Here is a 19,770-nt window from a genome sequence, read left to right as displayed (position 1 = left end):
ACATGTGAAAACCCTACTATCAAGCACAAAAAAGAATACAAATTTACCAAAAGAACCAAGAATAGGTCTACATTATAGACTGCCAGTACGCTCACTCAGGTTAAGAACCAGGCTACAGTTTACATTATAGACTGCCAGTACATTCGCCCAGCTTAATAACTATTGCTACAGTCTACATTTTAGACTGCCAGAACACTCACTCAGATTAAGAACCAGGCTAGAGCCTACATTAGTGTTTTTTGTTTATTATTTGTATTCATTTTATTTTTATTTTACTATCTACGTGACTTTACCGAAAGAACCAAAGAAAATGAATAATCGATTTAGGTCTACAAATCCTGGAGGTGGCGAGATTTTAACTACCTCACCTTGTATACAGGAAGTCGTCGGTTCAATCCCATCTCTAACCCTTTTATAATCGAGTTTGTTATGTTCTCCCCATGGTCACCAGGATTTTTTTTACCGGGTCCTCTGGCATTTTTTCTCCATATTTAGAATTGTGCGTTTATAGTAATTGGCTGAAATAAATTTCCACGTGATGATAAGCCACTTCATTGGGTTAACATTTGTGATAGCCAGGTCACTTCTGAAAAATAACTATAAAGCTCAGTGGACCTTACTTGGTAAGATTTAAAAAAGTTGAATTTAGTATGACGATTTGTGATTTGTGTCTGGGAATGAGGTGACAGGGATGAGGGGAGCGGGCAGGAAATGGAAGAGTGGACCGTGGAGATAAAGGGGGCATTGGAGAAGGGACGGGAGGATATTGCTGTGGATGAAGGAGGAGGCTGTGGATGAAGGAAAGAACTGTGGATGAACGAGGGAGCTGTGAATGAAGGAGGACACTGTAGAAGGAGGAGGGAGCTGTACATAAAGGAGGCAGCTTTGGATGATGCAGGGAGCTGTGAATGGAGGAGGGAGCCATGAATAAAATAAGGAAGTGTGAATTAAATATGGGGCTGTGAATGAAGGAGGAAGCTGTGGATGGAGGAGAGAGCTGTGGATGAAGGAGGGGGCTGTGGATGAGGGAGGGAGCTGTACGTTATGGAGGGGAAATAAATGGACGGGAACCCTGACCTGTCTTGGTGTGTTGATGAGGGGAGTGTCTGCTACATTAACAATTATAATTTTAACTGGCAAGACAGATGTCATGCGTAGATCCTCAATTCGTCAATTCGACGTGCATGACATTCATGTGATAGGACAGCAGCAGCACTTTGAGTACTAATTTGAAATGGACTTTTAAATACCGAGTTTATTATTGTTGTTATTATCGTACTTGGCTCTTTGGTAGGTACAGTTGTATATTATATAGAAGTGTTATATATATATAGTGCCCGGGTTCAAGGCGCTTTACAACAATTATACAATTGTACTTAATATGATAGTGGTTGAGATAGTAAAGAGTGGGGTTACTCAGAGTCGTCGTGTAGTTATAGTGGCAGGAGAACAGGCTGCAAAGCTTAAGGAGGGGTGGGTTAGTGCTAGGGGTTGGCGTAATGTTAGGGGTTTGGGTAGTGATAAGGGTTGAGGTAGTGATAGGGGTTGGGGTAGTGATGGGCGTTGCAGTAGTGATAGGGCTTGGGGTAATGATAGGGGTTGGGGAAGTGATATAAGTTGAGGTAGTGATATAAGTTGAGGTAGTGATAGGATTTGGGGTAGGGGTAGTGATAGGAGTTGGGGTATGCCTTGTTCTCGCTAGGGGGTGAGGTTAGGCAGTATCAGGATAATTATGATGATGGGCTAGGGGAGAAAAGATGTGAGTGTTTTTTCTGGAGGAACGGATGCTAGCGATAGTGATTTCACGTTTGATGAATTTATTTCACTCAAAGAGTAACTGTTGACTGAAAGAAAATGAACAAAATATTTTAGTCGCACCATCACTGAGTTTGTTGACCAAACTGAAAGCAGATGACAATGACTCTGGCGGCATGTGTAATTTTCTTTTCAGGTGGAAAAGCGCCCACGCTGGCAGGACATCTGCATGGATCGCTTCAAGATCATCAATGGGCTTGTTGAGACTACCGTGAAGGAGGAGTATGTTTTCTGTTTCGACGTGGATCTGCTGTTCACAAACCGCTGGGGTCCCGAAGTTCTGGGCAGCACCGTGGTCGTCCTCCACTCGTGGTTCTTCAATGTAGACCCAGCGATGTTCACCTATGAGCGCCGGCCAGAGTCTATGGCCTACGTTGCGAACGGAGAAGGAGACTTCTACTACCACGCGGCCGTGTTCGGTGGCCGCAGGTCACATATGAAGAACGTCACGCACAACATTTTCCAGGTAATCACTAAAGATCGCAGTGCTGGGATTGAAGCCATCTGGCACGACGAAAGTCACCTGAACCGCTATTTTATCGACAACAAGCCGAGTAAAATATTATCTCCAGAGTACTGCTGGGACGAGGAGGCCACTAACGCGGCCATTAAGGTGAAACGCTTGATCTGGGTTCATAAAGATAACGATGCTCTCCGAGAGAACCCATAGCCTCACCGCCAGTGAGCCTAGCTATATAGCGGCATGGGTTTTGCCGTATATATGTGGAACTCCTTTTGCACCGCATGTCGCCAACTGTACTAATTGGAGGTGTGGGGAAGGACAACAAACTTAAACACAAAAATCAGTTCGAAAGAAATGAGTTTTCAATCCAAAATGTTCAATATATGTGGGTGTGTGGGTTTCTACTGTATGTATGTATGCTGAACTCCTTTCTCACCATACGTAGCCATCCGCACTAATCGGAGGTAGGATAGATCTGTATGAGAAGGATCAGAAGTGTATTTCCCGAGTGGAGCCCATTGAGCTAAAAAGACTAGTTAAGTCATCATTATCATCATCATCAGCCAGCCATGATCAATTAACTGTTGAATGAAGGCACTCTGAAGCCATATCTAGCTATCCTAGATCATGCAAAACGTTTGCACAATTTTACCGTGCGCATTTAGCCGTCCACTCTCCTTTTTAGATGTTTATTTCTCACTCAGTAAAACCCATGTGCTACGAGGATCTTACTCAAGAACGACTCGGCAGGCAGAAAACATCAAAGCATTCCACGCAATTAAAGATTGAAATAAAGTTAATTAAAATAACAATAATACATGATAAAAGTATGCCGTTGCATTTGTCCTTATGTCCGTCAACTAAATTATAAGAGCCTTTCAGAAGGCCTGAATCAAAAAGTTTTAGAAAGTGGACAACCCCTCCCAAATATATGTATATTTCTATAACTTTTGTAGGCATATGTGCCTACACACCATACATACAATATAGTGAGATGTATCTGCACACATGGGGGGGGGGGGGCTGTTGTATATGTCGGATTATGAAATTTTGATTAAAAAAATAAAAATATTAAAAATGCCTGATTCGCATACATTATGCTAATGTTTATAATTATCTGCATAAATTATGATAACCACTGAGATGATCGTATTAATGTGAAGTATTCGGAATGACGGCGGGAAACCACTTGACGGGTAGCACACTTTATTTTCACTTGTCTTCCACAATAACACTATTCCTCACACTACACACTCCACCTGACACTGGTGGTTACTACAGCTCACGCTACACGTCCCACTTGACACGCGTGGTTACTACAGCTCACGCTACACGCTCACTTGACACGCGTGGTTACTACAGCTCACGGTACACGCTCACGGGCACTCCAGCCCCGTAGCGTCCGTGGCGCTACAGACCCACCCCAGCTTGGGCGTGGGTCTCGACCTCTGGGTCCCGCGGGCCGGCCCTCACACGGACGTTCGGCCCCGGGTCCCAAGGTCCCACCTCTGAGCCACACAGGGCCCCGGTCCTCACAAGGACAGCGGGACTAGGTGCCTCAGGGCCCTATCTCTTCGTCCTCCGTCTTCTGTCTTCACTGGTCACCAACTCCCCGTGCGCCTGCGCGCACCGCCTTATATAGCCTCCCCTCCCGGGAGACGGAGCGTATGCAGACCGCAACGTGAGCACCCCCTTAGTTGACCAATCCCCACGCGCTTCCACACGATCCCTTCGCTGTCAGCGTGCGTCACCGATACCCAGCCAATCACCGCCTCATAACCCATGACCCCGCGCTGACCCATGATCCTTCACCGTCAGCGCGCGTCACCACACACACAGCCAATCACTACGTGCTGGCACACGATCCTTACCCCAGCGCGTATCACCACTACAAATGTATGCGAATGCTTGTAATTATGTTAATGTGTGCAGTTATGATAATTAGACTTAGCTTCGTTATCCAGAGTTGTATCAATCAGGATAAAACGATTATCTTTGATTAAACATTTATTGATTATCTTAGTGTGTTTATATTATGTTAGGTCTACAAATTCATATCTCAACACAGGATACAGTTCTTAAAAATAAGAGTTTTGCATGGACTTGGAAAGAAACATTGAACCACTTTGTGTTAAGACATTTTAATTCTAAACAAACATATGACACTCTAATATGCAAAGGCGAAAGCATACGTCAATAGATTCATCGGCAAGATTATGCAATTAACAAAAATGAATGACTAAAACACTTCTTATTCATGTAACTCGACGGCAGCAACTGCTTTGCACGATCAGTTGATATTGAACGCACCACCTTGAAATGGCAACCCTTTTGAAAGACAAAGATAACTTTTTTAAAGTCTTATTCGTGTGCGTCTTGTGTGTGCGTTGTCCCCTTGTAAAATTAATATTTTAAGCAGAGGCAGGGCGCTGTGTCGGAGCTTGTACGGTGGGGGAGGGGATACAACCCGCGGCCAGAAAGGTTTCCTCTCGCTTGGGCGTGGCCGGAGCGAGCCGGTCCTGCTCCCTCGCTCGGACGTGTCTCTGCTCGTGCACTCTCTCTCCCCACTGCTAGATGAGTGGCGTCGGCACAACGCTCGCCGTCGTGGCGCGCGATGATTCCGTCGTCGGATAGCGCGCAGCTCCGCCACTGCTGGATAACGAGTCGGCACGATGCTCGGTGACGCCCGGGTCGTGCTGCTCGTGCGCTCTCTCTCTCTCCACTGCTAGATGAGTGGCGTCGGCACGACGCTCGCCGTCATGGTGCGTGATGATTCCGTCGTCGCCACCGCTGGACGTCTTCTCTGTTCTCACCGGGTGTTGGTCGATATGTGTGTGTATTAAACACACGGCGCATTCGATGGCGCTCTCCTCTTCCTCATTTTCTCCGTGCTCTCTCCTTGATCGCTGCCAGCTTCACATGGACACCCGCCCTTACTTCAGGGCTGCGTTGGCTCAGGCTCTGGACGACGTGGCTGTGCGCGCTCACCAGCTTGGAGCGCTCTGGCGATGAACGATGCTGTCGTTCGTTGCTGGGTTGACGTTGAGTTGACGTTGAGTTGACTTCGCTATTGCTCGAGAATGATAACTGAAATCTCCGTCAGTTTCACTCGCACCTCGACCACACCTCGCCAATTCGTTCTGCGAGAAGCAACGCCGGCCATCGGTATCGGTGTTTGCTCCCTCACGACGGCACCGCCACCGGAGCACGGCTGAAACCCAGCCTCGACCCAGACTGAACTCAGACTTCTGCGACTCTAACGACCCCTCCTCCTCCCATCTCTCCTCGAGGCACGATGCGCCCCCACTCCCTTGCGAGCTTCCCTCGCAACGCTGCGTCGCAAGCCGAGTTGCAAGACTGAGTGCGACTCGAACCAGACTGCACTGCGTGATGTGCGTTTGTGTTTAAAACCCAAAAACGTGAACCCCTCCCCTCTGCGCATCTCTTGCGAGAGAAACAATAACCGAAAAACAGGCACCCCAGCTATGCCAGGCACCGACCCCCCCCTCGCGACCCTTTGACCCCTTCTCCCTCTGAGTGGGTCATCCCGAGGCCAGACCCCTCTCTATTTGATGGCTGAAATTTTTGTGCCAAACCGTTGGAAGACAAAGGTGGTGGGGAGTCCCTGACGTTTGCTGTTTTTGGTGGCATTCCACTTTCCCAGATGCCAGCCGTGGAATGTGGCGAGTAGTGGGTTGTTTTCATTATTTAATTTAAAAAAAAATATATATATTTAAAAAATTGGCCAAATTATTCTTAATATTAATTTTTGGAAAAAGGGGCATAGATACAACAGGGCGGAGGTGGCGAGAAGAAGACATCCATGGGGGCCACGGGAAAGGCACGAAGTGCCGAGAAGCCCTCTTTAGGAGCTAGAATAAGGTGGCCATAGTTCGCCGAAATTCTAGTGTTGTAATATTTACATTCATACCTAAGCTGTAGTGGAGAAGAGTAACGAGTGTGGGGGCAGGCAGCGGGTGTCTTGGTCCCACCGGGTGGCCAAAGCTACGAGTTGGGGAACCCCCTTGACAACCGAAATGCTTTCATTTACGTTTCACTTTTAATTTAATTAGAGAAGTAACATAATATTGCAAAGAGGTAACAACTTCAGAAATGTTAGTGGCTGCATTTATAGAAGACCGTTAACATAACTATGATGCGATTAGGGCAAGAGGAGCCGTGATAAATAATAGTGTGCATCCAACCGTATGAAGAAGTAGATAAAAAAAATTGGGACCCTACGTGGCCGTTTCCCACACCACGCTCTGAGTTGATAATTTAGTTATTACGCCACTGCTATAGTGAGTTTATAAGAGTTAGTTTAAATGAGGGAAATAAACAAAACTAGGTGACTCTAAACACTTTGGGGCAGCTCCATTAAATGCTTTTAATGTCAAACACTGAGAATTCTGGGAAACTGTTAACAGACATCACGACTCACACAGAGAGCCATAGACAAACACAGAGAAACACAAACTCACACAGAAACCCATAGACTCACACAGTGAATCATAATCACACAGAGACCTATAGACTAACACAGGGACCGACAGACTCACATAGACCCATAGAGTCACAGAGAGAGGCATACACTCACACAGAGCCATAGACTCACGCAGAAAGCTGTAGACTCTCACAGAGACCCAGCGTCTCATACAAAGCCAGACTCACAGAGATAAACATATACTCACACAGAGACTGTTAATAGACAATCAGACTCACGTTGCAGATCGAGGCGCTTCGTTGGTGAGATGTTAACTACCTTGCCTGGTATGCAGGAGGTCGTGGGTTGCATCCTGAACCTGACACCTCCTGTATATTTGGAGTTTGCATCTCTGTCTCTCTCTCTCCCCATGGTCACGTGCATTTTCTGTGGGTCCTCCGGTTAACCCTCCACTTTTGGAATCAACACCACGCGTTTGGAGTATTTGGCTGCTCCTCTACATTTCAGCCACTTCATAGAGCTAGCGTTAGGTGTAGCCAGGTCGCTTCTGAACAAAAGATGCATAGCTCAGTGGGTCTTATCTGGTAAAATGAACATAGTTTAGTAGTTTTTCAATAAAATGATTGACAGTTTTTTTTGTTGAATAGATCATGATTAAATGTGAGTATTGATTGAATTGCCGTCAATCAATCGAACTTTATTACTTAATATATTGCGTCCTTCACAAGATAATCATCACCGAGGGCTTATAGGTATGCATGTTGAACTTTTTATGCACCATACGTAGCCAACCGTGCTAATGTATGTTGGACTTCTTCAGCACCGTATGTAACCAACCGTACGCATCTGTTTCTTCCGATTCAATTGTAAAGTATATAAACAGTGGGGACTGCCTGTGATTTACTGTGATGAGAGTGACTGCAAATTATTCGTTCAAACTATGTGAATTTCTGTAATATCGTTTATGAAACCATCTATATAATCGATATGATAGATAGATATGAAATTAGCAATGTGATCAAAATGATATAATCTATACAATATAATCGATATAATGCGATTGATATGGTATGATCAATATTATAGATCGTTATGATGGATGATATGATAGATCAACACAATCGATATGCTAAGATCAACATGATACAAACAATATGATCTATACCATACACGCGATAACATACAATCAATATGATAGATCAATACCGTATGATCAATATCATATATCGATACCCTATGATTGATACATTACGATCAATACCATACAATTGATATGGTAAGATCGATGCGATACTATTGATACCATACAAGCGATATATTACAATCAATACGATACGAAAAGTACTATCGATATGATACAATTGAAACGATAACATCGATACAAATGTGATATTGAGAGAGTATTTTCCTCTTGGTATCTTTTTTTCATGGTATTTTTTGTCACTATGCTTTCAATATGAATAAAGGTTTTGCATTGAATGTGTTCAACTGTGGCTCACTCATTATTAGCCTGTTGTATGTAAGTAGAACTTATTTCTCACCATATGTAGACAACCATGCTCATGTATGTTTAGTGAGTCCACCAGACGAAGATTGAGACGACAGTTATTTATTTTCTGCACGATCTCAAGCCGCGTGCACCCACTCCACTCTAATTCCCACCAGGAAGCGCCACAATCACCCCGCCTCATCTGGTGACGTCACCACTTTCTCCCTGGGCGTTCCCTCTCTCTCACACCCCGACTACACTTTCCTTTCTTTTGTCACGTCATTTTTAATAATAACCTGGGATCCCTTGAGTATTTCTATCCCCCGGATTGCGTAAGTATTAACACTACATCACCCCCCTCCTTCTGAAGAAAAAAGTCGTCCTCAATTCAACACAACCCGTGAGAATCCACGGGATTCAGGGTAATTGTGACGGCACATACGTATGAAGAAATGAAGAGCAAAAAAATATATAAACTTTTGTTCGTCAGTAAACAAGCAATTTCGAACTCAACCAGAGTCCTGCCACTTTATGTGTGTAGGTGTTGAGTGCATGTGTACAGAACATAATTTAAAATACTAAAAAATGAGTAACCACAAGACAAGACAGTACACACAAGGTTCAACTGGACCTGTCAACCGTAACAAGCGAACAACTGACATCCTGCACGAAGGAATAACAATGTAATTTTCCTCCATGGTTCCGTCGTCTTGCATGTGGTGGTTGTTTATTACCGTGGGACCATCACCTGAACCCGTTCCCGGGTAACTGGGCATTGTAGCCACAGCCCAGTCGGATGCTGCCGCACCTTCTTGGTCATGGATGGTGATGGGGAAGGGAGGCAGCATTCTTGAGGTTGGTTCGACGTGGCAAGTGGCTTGCCTGACCTCGGCAGTGATGATGAAGATGAGTGAAGGCATGAAGGTGTATGTGTTCGTAGTTACTTCGTTTTTAGTGAGTGTAGTGGGTGCTCCCCTGAGTATCGTGGGGCATTCATAGGCTTTGACCGGTCAGGCTTTAGATCGGCGGGATGTACATACCACCGTCCATGTCCTGATTGGACACGTACACATTGAGGCCCTGCCACGGATGGTGCTGTTTGGGTGAAGTCTCCCTAAGGGTACCCGTGGGCAGTGTAGCCACACAGCTATCTCCCACTTTGAAGGGTAGTGGTGTCACTCCATTTTGCCTAGCCCATTCATTGGTTAAACGGGTGGAAGTCACTGCAGTTTGCGTCGCTTCCCTCGCCATCTCCCAATGCTGCATGACCCATCATATCGCTAAAAGCCATATCACAGCTCTAGCTGTGGGAGGTAAAAAAGCCGTCACTCGATGGGAGGGTCTGGCTCCCTACCATACATCAAGTAGAACGGGGCGTATCCTGTCGACGCATGCAGGGCCAAACGATATGCCACAAGGACCCAGCCAATGTGTAAGTACCAGTCCGTCTGAGTGTCATTGACCACCTGACACAGCAATGGATGTGATGGTGCGATTTAGGCATTCTACTATCCCATCGGTTTGTGGATGGTATGAGGAAGTGCATAGTTTCTTAGTACCTAGAATGTCGCACACTTCCTGTATTTGTTTTAAATATATTTTTACCCTGGTCTGTTAGAAGTTTTTTCAGGGACCCCTTTATGCATTGAATACCCATGCACAAAAGCTTCTGCTATTGACTGAGTGGTTTGATCCTCCAGGGACCACGTCACTGGCCATCGTGTGAAGTACTCGACCCCTACTAGCATATATTTGTGACCTCTGTCGGTATGAGGTAGGGATCCCAATATATCCAAGGCCACCAATGTGTTTACTCGCGACACCGCTAATGATTGTAGGGGCACTTTGGTCGGGTGTGATGGTGGCTTCTGCCATGCATATTCTACACATGAGGACGTCCATGTGCAGATATCTGCCATCATGCTCGACTAAAAATAATGCATATTTGTAGTAGAGAGTGTTTTCAGCTCCCCCAAATGCATGAGGCAGCGGCCATGTAACTCCACAACTAACTTTTTGAGAATGGAGGTCGGCACAACAGTAGGACTGTGTGTCGATCTCCCAACGCATCAACAGCCCTTTGTACTCTACGAATGTCGATGTTGTTGGAAACCAATCTTGTTCTGGGCTAGATTTAGCGATGGTACGAATGGGTTTAAGTGTCTCATCCTCTCATTGCAATCTTGCTTTCCCGTATGTGTGCAGGTGCTGTGAGGCAATCCATGTCAAGTGAAAATGGTTTACACCTGGGTGACCCCTTAATGCATGCACACGCATATGCCTCTGGCAGACGAGTTAAATCATTCGCATCAGTGTGGCGCAACCCCTTTCAATAGACCACCTCATATGTAAAATCTTGCATACTTTAAATCCATCTGGCCAGAGGGTTGGTCGATATGTAACGAGTATTGCAGTGCTGCGTGTTTGTCCATACCTCAAATTTCCATCTGTATAGGTATGGGCGAAAATGTTGCACAAAATGCACAGCGGCCAGGAGTTGTCTCCTGGTTATGCAGTAGTGTTGTTCGACCAATGACAATACCTGGCTGCCATATACTATTACTACCTCTCTGCCCGACAGCTCCTGAGATAGGATGCCCACCTCACTTATATCTGTATCTAGCATGAAGAGCAATGCTAAATCTACGTATGCGAGGAGTGGCACCTCCGTGAGGAGCGTCCAAAGAATTTAAAAGCTCTGTCCTCTTCCGTACCCCATTGAAATTTCTGTCTTTAAGCTGTGAGTGCGTGTCGGGGATTTGCAATGCCTGCAACATCCTGTACAAATCGATGGTAATAGGAAGCAAAACCTTTACATCTTCCGACATCTGGCATGGATACGGGGGTTGGCCAATCTCTAACACACAGCGTCTTCTCGGGATGTCACCACCCTCGTTGCACTGACAATGTGCCCCAGTAATCTGATGAAAGGCCATGCAAGGCTTAAGTTTCAATTGTGCTTCCCTGTTACTTGAGAAAACCAGGCTTCGGCAGTGAAAGTGTTCTTGGATAAATCGTTCAAACACAATTACGTCGTCTAAATATATCAGGCAAACATCCCATTTGAGACCCGTTCGTACTCGTTCCATGAGCCACTGGAATTCGGCTGGGGCCGTTTGTAATACGATGGGGAGACATTGGAATTGGAATAATCCTGGTGGTGTCCTAAGAGCAGTATTGTCTTTCGAATCGCCATCCAGTGCTAGCTGACACCACAAGTAGTTTTCGAATACTAAGGCATCGAGGCAATTGTCAATCCTTGGTAGCAGATAAGCTGCTGCCATTGTGAGCTTATTTAGTCGATAAAAGTCGAAGCCAAACCGCAATCAACCATCTGGTTTCCTTACCAGGATGGGCTCTTGCATGGCGAAATAATATCAGCTTGTAAAATCTCGTCGATTGCATTTTCTACGTGAGTTTTCACGACTGGCCCCATGCAATATTAATTTTTGTGGCTGTGCAGCACATTTCCCGTCTCTATGTGGTGTGACATCAAATTAGTATGCCCTAAATTATATGGTCCTTTACTAAATATATTTTTAAAATGCTGTAACAATTTCCGAGGGGCCTGACGATATTGTTCGGATAAGTTATCATCCTGCTCTGTCATAGCTTCCAGCCATGGTGTGACCTCCTCGCATGCAGGATCCGTTTCATTCTCCACTATTCCCACCTGCACTTCATCGCCCCCTGCAGGCATGGGCCGTGCATGCGCCAAAACTGTTCCACCATGTATCGGGACAGGTGTGTTTGTTGTGTTTAGAACTTGGATAAATAGTTTCTGGTGGCGACATAGGATGGTGTCCGCGCCTGCCAGGGCGTGTCGGTCCATGATCGCCATCGCTGGTGATACTAATATAGGTGTGTCCAGTCAAGCCGTTACCAGTGGAGTGGGATATCGAAGAAGAATAAAGATGTGTGATGCCGTGGGTACCCTGGGCGTTTCCTTGACAACTGCCTGCACCTGAGCCGACGTACAGGTGCTGTTATCAGGGCGTAAAAAAATATAGCCATTCCTCTGATGGTATTTCAATGCACCCCTGGTCCAAAACAATTTTGATAGGGAGTTGATTTAAATAGTCTGTCCCCAGCAAACAGCCGCCAATATTTCTCCCCTGGGCAGCCCGATATCCACCTCTGTCTTGACGTCTTCCTCTTTTTTCTGTGTTCCCAGAAATCCCTCCAGTCCTTGATGATATTAGGGTCCTGCTATTTGCGTGACCATATGTTATGGCCTCATCACCTCTTCAAGAGTCTGTCCTCTTCCGTGACCTCCAAAACTATTGTTAAAGCCTGTGTCAGCGCTAACATATGGTCAGACACCATAAAGTCCAAGGCCCCCACGTCCAGGTCCGGCAAAGCAGCTTCTGCTAGGGCCATGACTGTGCTCCTGTAGGACAAGGCTGACTCCCTCTCTTACCTCCGACGGTTCTTAAATTGTCTTTTCACGCTGGATGGTGGCTCAAAAATCTCTGCCATCTTTCCATAAGCAGCTTACAGGGTCTTCGTTTTCTCCACCGGAATTGAGGAATATACAATTAACGCATTGTGGAGAGAGCCTTCCGTGCTTCAGGCTCTGTCCACTCGAGATATGTATAGGCTACCTCGAATAGGCAAACAAATGCTCCTCAGTCCCGCCCTTAGTTACAACCTTATCAAGAAAGCTAAACCTACGTGGGCCATCAGCTCCCTCTCTTCCTCCAGATGAATACATTTCCGCAACTTGGGCTGTGGCGGCTATGTGCGCTTTGGACTGTTGTCCTAGTACTCTCTGCATGACTCCAACGCTATGCCGCTAGGGCTCGGAGGGCCATTACCGCTGTGCCTGGCGTATTTTGCACCAATTCTGCTCCTATGGCGGCTATGGGTGTCATTCCTGCCAAATGCATTTCTACTTGCTCTGGAGGTTGCCCTTCTGTCCCTTTGTTTGTCTGCCCATTTTGCAGCCTCCAATAGGCTGGCCAGCCCTGGGAGGGTGGATCCTGTCAGTCGTGGTGCCGCGCTCTCACCCTGGATCCTGTCAGTCGTGGTGCCGCGCTCTCACCCATCAACAGCGCTGGCTTCTCCATCCCTGGAGCCAATGTCTCCCGTGTTCCTTGATGGGCAGCGACCATCTCAGCCATCGCTGTTGCTCAGAAGAAGGAGGTTGAAGAGGAGGAGCTGCCGCGGATGCCAAGGGCACCGTCGTCTGGCAAGCAACCATCTTGTCTTCCTGCAACTGTTGCAGGAGCAGAGTTACTGCCTCCTTGAGGTCATTTATTTGGCCCAGGGCCTCCTTCTCTTGCGGGGTGGAGGGCTCTCAGAAAAGTCGCTCCTTGACTATCGCATCTTTTTATGGTACAAGCAGCCATCCTGACTCCATCTGTAGACCCTGCTGTCTCCAGATCACAGCTGTCTGGGGCGCTGGGGCGTGAAGCTGCATTTTTCTCTTTCTTTGCTGGGGTCTCGGCTGAGGTCCTTTCAGTTAGAGTGTTGAGGCACCTTCACGATCCCACCGCTTCCATCAGTTGTAAAGAGTCCACCAGACGAAGATTGAGACGACACACTCCCGTTTCTTTTCGACACGATCTCACGCCACGTGCAGCCACTACACTCCGAATCCCACCAGGAAGCGCCCCGATCGCCCTGCCTCGTTCAGTGATGTCACCACTCTCTCCCGAGGCGTTCCTTCTCCCTCACGCCCTGCCTTCTCTTTCCTTTCCTTCGTGACGTCATCGTAACAGTAACCTGAGATCCCGTGGGTATTTCTACCCCCGGATGGCATACGTATTAGCACTACATACGTATGCTCAACTTGTTTTGCACCTTACATAGCCAACCGAGCTAATTGAAGGTCATGAGTACTGATTTATTAACGTTCAGTTTACATTTCGCTTGAACGCAATTTGTCAACTACTCGCACTTTTTGATTGACGAAATCGATTTTCCGCGTTAATACAATTTCACGTGGCACGCGTCACGAGATCGTCAAAGGAGAAGCCACCCAGGAGGCTGTGTCATTTATCCGTTCCAGGACATCCATGACAAAAGCTTCATAGCTCATCAGATTCCTCCTCCTTCAGTCTAAATACAGGTTCTGCTTAGAAGAAACGCGCGGTGCACGCAGCACAGCTGGTAAAAATATAGCTGCAGGCCCCCATGCACCCCTTTGATGCCGTAGGATGCATATCGATCAATCGGTCTCCGCCCGCTAAGCGAAAAATTGTACCATTATGCAAACAAATCGGTCTGAATTCAAATTGCTCGTTATAGCAAAGTCTCGTAAAAAATGTTCATTAAGCAAGACATGCCTGTATGTATATTGAACTTCTTTGGTGCCATATGCAGCGAAATGTGCTAATCAAAGATGTGGGGGAAGGACAACGAGCTAAACACAGAAAGTAGTTCTAACAAAATAGGTGTGTCAATCTAGATGATGATTAAAAGGGCGTAGCTCCAGTGGCTTCCTAATATCAGAAGCAAGAGAGTTCCAAATGGCCGCAGAAGTGCATCTGAAAGCGCTACGTGATGCAGTGACTGTCTTTGTTTTATCGCTAACCAAAAGTGGGGTCTATAGTGTGTATAGTAGTATAGTATATAGTAGTGTGGTGTATAGTAGTGTCCTTATAATAATTATGTGCTTAATTATTCATGTTTGTATTGTGAAAATAAATATAGGTGTAGTATTTGTTTTAGGTTAGGGGTAGAGAAACAGTCATATTTTTAGTACTAAATTAATAGGAAAATCTTGACTTAAAGCTTTCGTGACTGCAGGAATTCATATTCTTTGGGTCTTTCGGTGAAGTCACGTAGATATAACAATAACATAATAAAAATACAAATGAATCAAAACTAATAAAAAATATCACGATGTTTCGATCGAAACACAAGCAGTCGTCATCAGGAGAAAAAAAGGGGGGGGGGGAAGCTGCTGAGGCAGGCTGTTTTAAAGGTTTGAAATGGGTGTAGCCCAAGGGTCATACACGAAGCGTGCAGAGCTAGTGATGTTAAAGTGAGACAGATTAGAATGTCAATGTAAGAGATCAGCATGTCAATGTAAACGGCGGCTGTGTTAGTGTGAACCTGTTAATGTCAAATCAGAGAGTCGAAAATAGCTGCTAACATCAGAAGGTAGGATGGAAACATCACAGCTACTGTAGTTATGACCTAAACTGGTTAATAACGTCCTTCTAATGATTGCTCAGTTTGTACCCATCTTCTCGGTTGAAATTGTGTCTGTGTCGAAATATATGGATAGCTTCATGAACGAATCTTTGTTGATAGCCAGTTGGTTTTCAGAGTACCTTCGTCTTGGAGAAATCAATTTCGTGTGAGCCCACCGCATTAAAACAATGATCAGCCACGGCTGAGGTATTGGTCCTACCTTGTTTCCGATCTGCCTTATGTTCATGAACACGGTCCGAGACATGTCGCTTAGTTTCCGCAATGTAACTGCTGCCGCAGACACAGCTTAGTTTGTAGACACAGGGGTATTGCATGTCAGGGATCACATCCTTCACAGATTGGATCAGATCACGAATTTTACGTAGTGTTAAATCGAACCTGGATCTCGTGTTTGCTCGTGATTTTCGAAAACTCTTTGGTGACCCCTGCTATGTATGGCAAGGTGATGGTTTTGATTGGGTCCTCAGATGGTTATTTCCCAATGTTTGGGGTGATAGCTTTACGGATTGTGTAGTCTGAATATCCATTCATCTTGAGAGCTTGGTGTACATGTTCCAGTTTACTGGCTAGGTCAGGGGTCGGCAACCTACGGCTCCGGAGCCGCATGCGGCTCTTTACGGGCTGCTTCTTGACGATATGTACGTATGTACATAGATGCATTGCGGCTCTTGAAATACTGAATTTTGTACCGAATTGGAAAGAAATGGCTCTTCTTGTTATTTTGGTTGCCGACCCCTGCTAGGTGGTGATGGTCATAAATACAACAAGCTCTATGGTGCAGAGTTTTGATGAGGGAATTATTCTGGGATGGATGGTGGTGGGAGTAAGGTTTTAGGTAGGCATCCTTATGGGTGGCTTTCCTGTAGACAGTGTCCCATTGAGCCATCTGGTCTCTTTTGATTAAAACATCCAAGAATGGTAACTTGCCATCCTTTTCCAACTCCATGGTGAATTTGATGGCCGGGTGTATGGAATTGATGTGGTTGAGGAATTGGTTCAGAGCTGGTAGGCCATGTGGCCAGATGACGAACGTGTCATCTACATACCTCTTCCACAAGGACGGACATAGAGTAGATGCCTGGATGGCATCTGTCTCAAAATTTTTAATGAAAACACTGGCTACAACTGGAGATAAGGGAGAACCCATTGGGGTACCTTCAACTTATTTGTAGAATGTTCCAATTCAAGTGAAGTATTGGTGAGGCAGTGTCTAACCAGGTCCTTGTTGGACCAAATCTTCAATTATTGCAATGGTGTCAGGCACATAAACTTTGGTAAACAAAGATACTACATTGACATCTATTTTTATTATTTAAATTAAATTTTACGCGTGTTTTTTAAGGACACATCCCATTAGTAAATCGAGGAATTGCTGGAATCTTTAGTAATCGTAAGAGTAAACAAAATTACTACTTATAACACTGTCAGGGTCGGTCCGAAGACCGGAGTTTATTAATTAAAGTCATATGGGTCTCAACAAGTGTACCGAGCCATTATTGTAATGCTTTTATCTAACTGGTATATTAACGCATCCAAAATCAGAATCAGAATAATTATTTAGACTGGAGGAATCCGATGTGATGTAAAAAAATGTTCAGAGATGTCCAATCGGTGCCAGTAAATGTTACAACAACAAACAATACAACCACACGATAGAAGTGCAAAACATAGGTACATTAAACAAATTGCTTTAAAATATACGAATGCTAAATTATGTTTAATCTTATCAGATAAATTCCGGTCACGATAGACTTACAGAGAGACACATAGACTCACATAGAGACCCATAGACTCGCATATGAACAGCGGTTTAAATTCCAAAATTCATCATTGCCAGAGGAGAGATGCCTGTGCGTCTGAGATCTCTCATTTGAACAGGGCAGAGAGTGTAAGTGATATTATGTTGTCATAACTTAACACTGCAATAAGATCAAATAAATGCTTAGAAACATGAATGTTAAGTCACTGTTCTGTTGCACATGGACATGATTATGCTAAAGATAGTGCCGCGCTAGCTGGCTGCTGTCCGACTGCTCCAGCGTCGCGTCTCCTTCCCATCCAGCTTAATTATCCAGTCCCCTCCCCCTTCTCTTTCTCTCATCTATACGCCCCTCCCCAGTATTTATTTACCTGTTTCATTTTCATCTTCTGTTTATTAATTTATTTTATTATTTTCTCGGCTGCACGCAGCTGCTGGCCTTGGCATCCAGGCTTGGAGTCCATCCTGGCTGCTGGCGTCGTTGTTCAGCCTGCAGTCCGTGTGCTGCCAGCATCCACCGCTGGCCAGCGTGGTCAGCATACCTGGGCGAATCGACGAGGCCCGACCGCCCATGGATCCGGGTTACCACTGTCTCCGTGCTGGCAAGTGGCGACACCTACTGCTGCATCGCCGCCACTACGCGCGCCCCCCAGTGCTGATTCCAACAAACTGTTGACATGGCAGCTCTGCCCATGTTGCGGCCTTCTTCCTCCTCAACAGGGGTTGCGCCTGTCGTCGCCGTCGCCTCATGACTGTCTCTAGTGCCAACTTCGTGGGTTGGATTGCGCAGACATGCAATGCAGGCATTCAACCCACCGCGCGCGAGCTGTTCACCAGACGGACTTCACACACCGATACTACAGTTGGAGCGGTAACCGTCGGTGCTGTCTCCTGCCGCTGATTCCGTGGCTCACATAGAGTTTTGTCTGGCATGGCTCTTGACTGTCGCAAGCACCACTCACTCTGGGCACCTTGCGCAGGTGCTGCTTCCTTCTGCCTTGCTGCATCTGTCTATGGTCTCTATCTGCAACGATCTATACCCAACACTCTCTCTGACCTGCGTCTACTCTATGGCCTCCACTGTCGTTGTCAGCGCCATGCTTGTCGTAGTGGCAGGGGACACACCAACATCTGACCGATCATACAGAGTCAACCGCCATTTCTTCGTCTACTCAGACTGACGACTGAGATACCAGCCATCGTCCTGGGTCTCCTCAACTCTCGCTCCATCACTAACAAGTCTGCCGTCATTCATGACACCATCTTGGACCATAGCCCAGACTTTCTTTTCATCACCGAAACCTAGTCCAGGCCTGACAATCCTCCTGCGATTACAGCTGAAGTTGCCCCTATGGCTACAATGTTCTCCACGTTCCCCGTGTTGTGACTTACTCGGAATCGATTAATTTTGGAGGAACTTTTATTTAACGAGCACCCTTGGCACAATACACACCCTACGCTGGTACACACTCTTCTGTCGCTGGCGTATACACAACTCTTTATATACTCTGCAAGCCTACTGGCTATCAATAAAGATTCGTTCATGAAGCCATCCATATATACAGACACAATTTCAACCGAGAGGATGGTTAGAAACTCAGCAATCATTGGAAAATATCATCAACCACTTTGGGTCATGACTTGATTTGTGTTTTATTGTCAACCTCCACCGTCAGCAGTGTGGGTGTGTGGAGCTAGGTACAATTGTAGTGATATCGCAGATGTCACTGTGTAATGCCGGCCCTAGAGAGGCACGGCGTGCGATGTATTGACATCGCGGGCACCACGTATATGTGAGTGCAGTACCGGCCCTAGAGGGGCTCGGTGAGTGCTGATTGGCATTGCTGGATGGTACCACGCTCTACGTGTAGTTGCCGACCCCTACAGGATAGGGTGTGAGAGTGCCGGCCATGGAAATGGGGTTACTAAGGGCCAATGACTCTGGTTGACCCCGAAGGACACGTGACTGGTAAAGTCTACATAGGGCCCCGAGGTGGGGGCATGGGGTGGTCACGAGTCAGGGTTGAGATCCTGCTCGAGGATTCTAGGAGGTGGTCGTGGCTAAGGGCGGAGCCAGCCATGGCACAGAGGATATAAGCCAGGTCCCCGAGAGGGACCGGCTGCTGTTGTTCATCCTAAAGAATCTACGTTTTACGTCCTACAGAGTCACCAACACGTGGACCGAGACTCAAGCTGTGGTCCGGTCCGTCGTAGCTAGTTTACGGTGTAATTAGTGTAGTCAGCCTGGTGGTCCACCACCATAGGTTGTTATCTGATTAAGGGGCTATTACTCCTTTGTGTTGGTATTCATAAATGTGTTGCCTCCAAAGCGTACTTCTATAACTCAGTTGAACTCACTCCACAATGACTCAGTTGAACTCACTCCGCATTTTCCATCAATATGCTTAATTTTGGTGTTGATATGTAAACTCCTTTGTCAAGGCGCTCTCCTCCCCCCGACCCAGCTTAAATATACGCTGCCAAGCTTGGCGGTGTTCATTGGGACGCTGTCTTTCTGACAGCTCTGTTTTTTCACCTGAGGACGGCTGCTTGTGTTGTGGCTGAAACGTCGTGAGAATTTTAATTTTATTATGTTTTAATTGTATTATTTTATTATTTCCCTTCTACGTGACTTT

General features: G+C 46.1%; 1 protein-coding gene across 1 annotated transcript in view; it reads left to right on the top strand.

Annotated features, from left to right (window-relative positions):
- The window catches only part of LOC144933217 (N-acetyllactosaminide alpha-1,3-galactosyltransferase-like), a 41,233-nt gene extending 38,748 nt beyond the window's left edge, over nt 1-2,485 (top strand). The window contains exon 4 of the mRNA XM_078857878.1: nt 1,952-2,485. Coding sequence (XP_078714004.1) covers nt 1,952-2,485 — 534 coding nt within the window. The remainder of the gene's footprint in view (nt 1-1,951) is intronic.
- The last annotated feature ends 17,285 nt before the right edge of the window (nt 2,486-19,770 follow it).

This window comes from Lampetra fluviatilis, chromosome 6 (genome assembly GCF_964198595.1).
Source record: "Lampetra fluviatilis chromosome 6, kcLamFluv1.1, whole genome shotgun sequence".
In the NCBI taxonomy this organism is placed as follows: domain Eukaryota; kingdom Metazoa; phylum Chordata; class Hyperoartia; order Petromyzontiformes; family Petromyzontidae; genus Lampetra; species Lampetra fluviatilis.
Note: the sequence above shows the minus strand (reverse complement) of the source record. Positions and strands in the feature narration are given on the sequence as shown.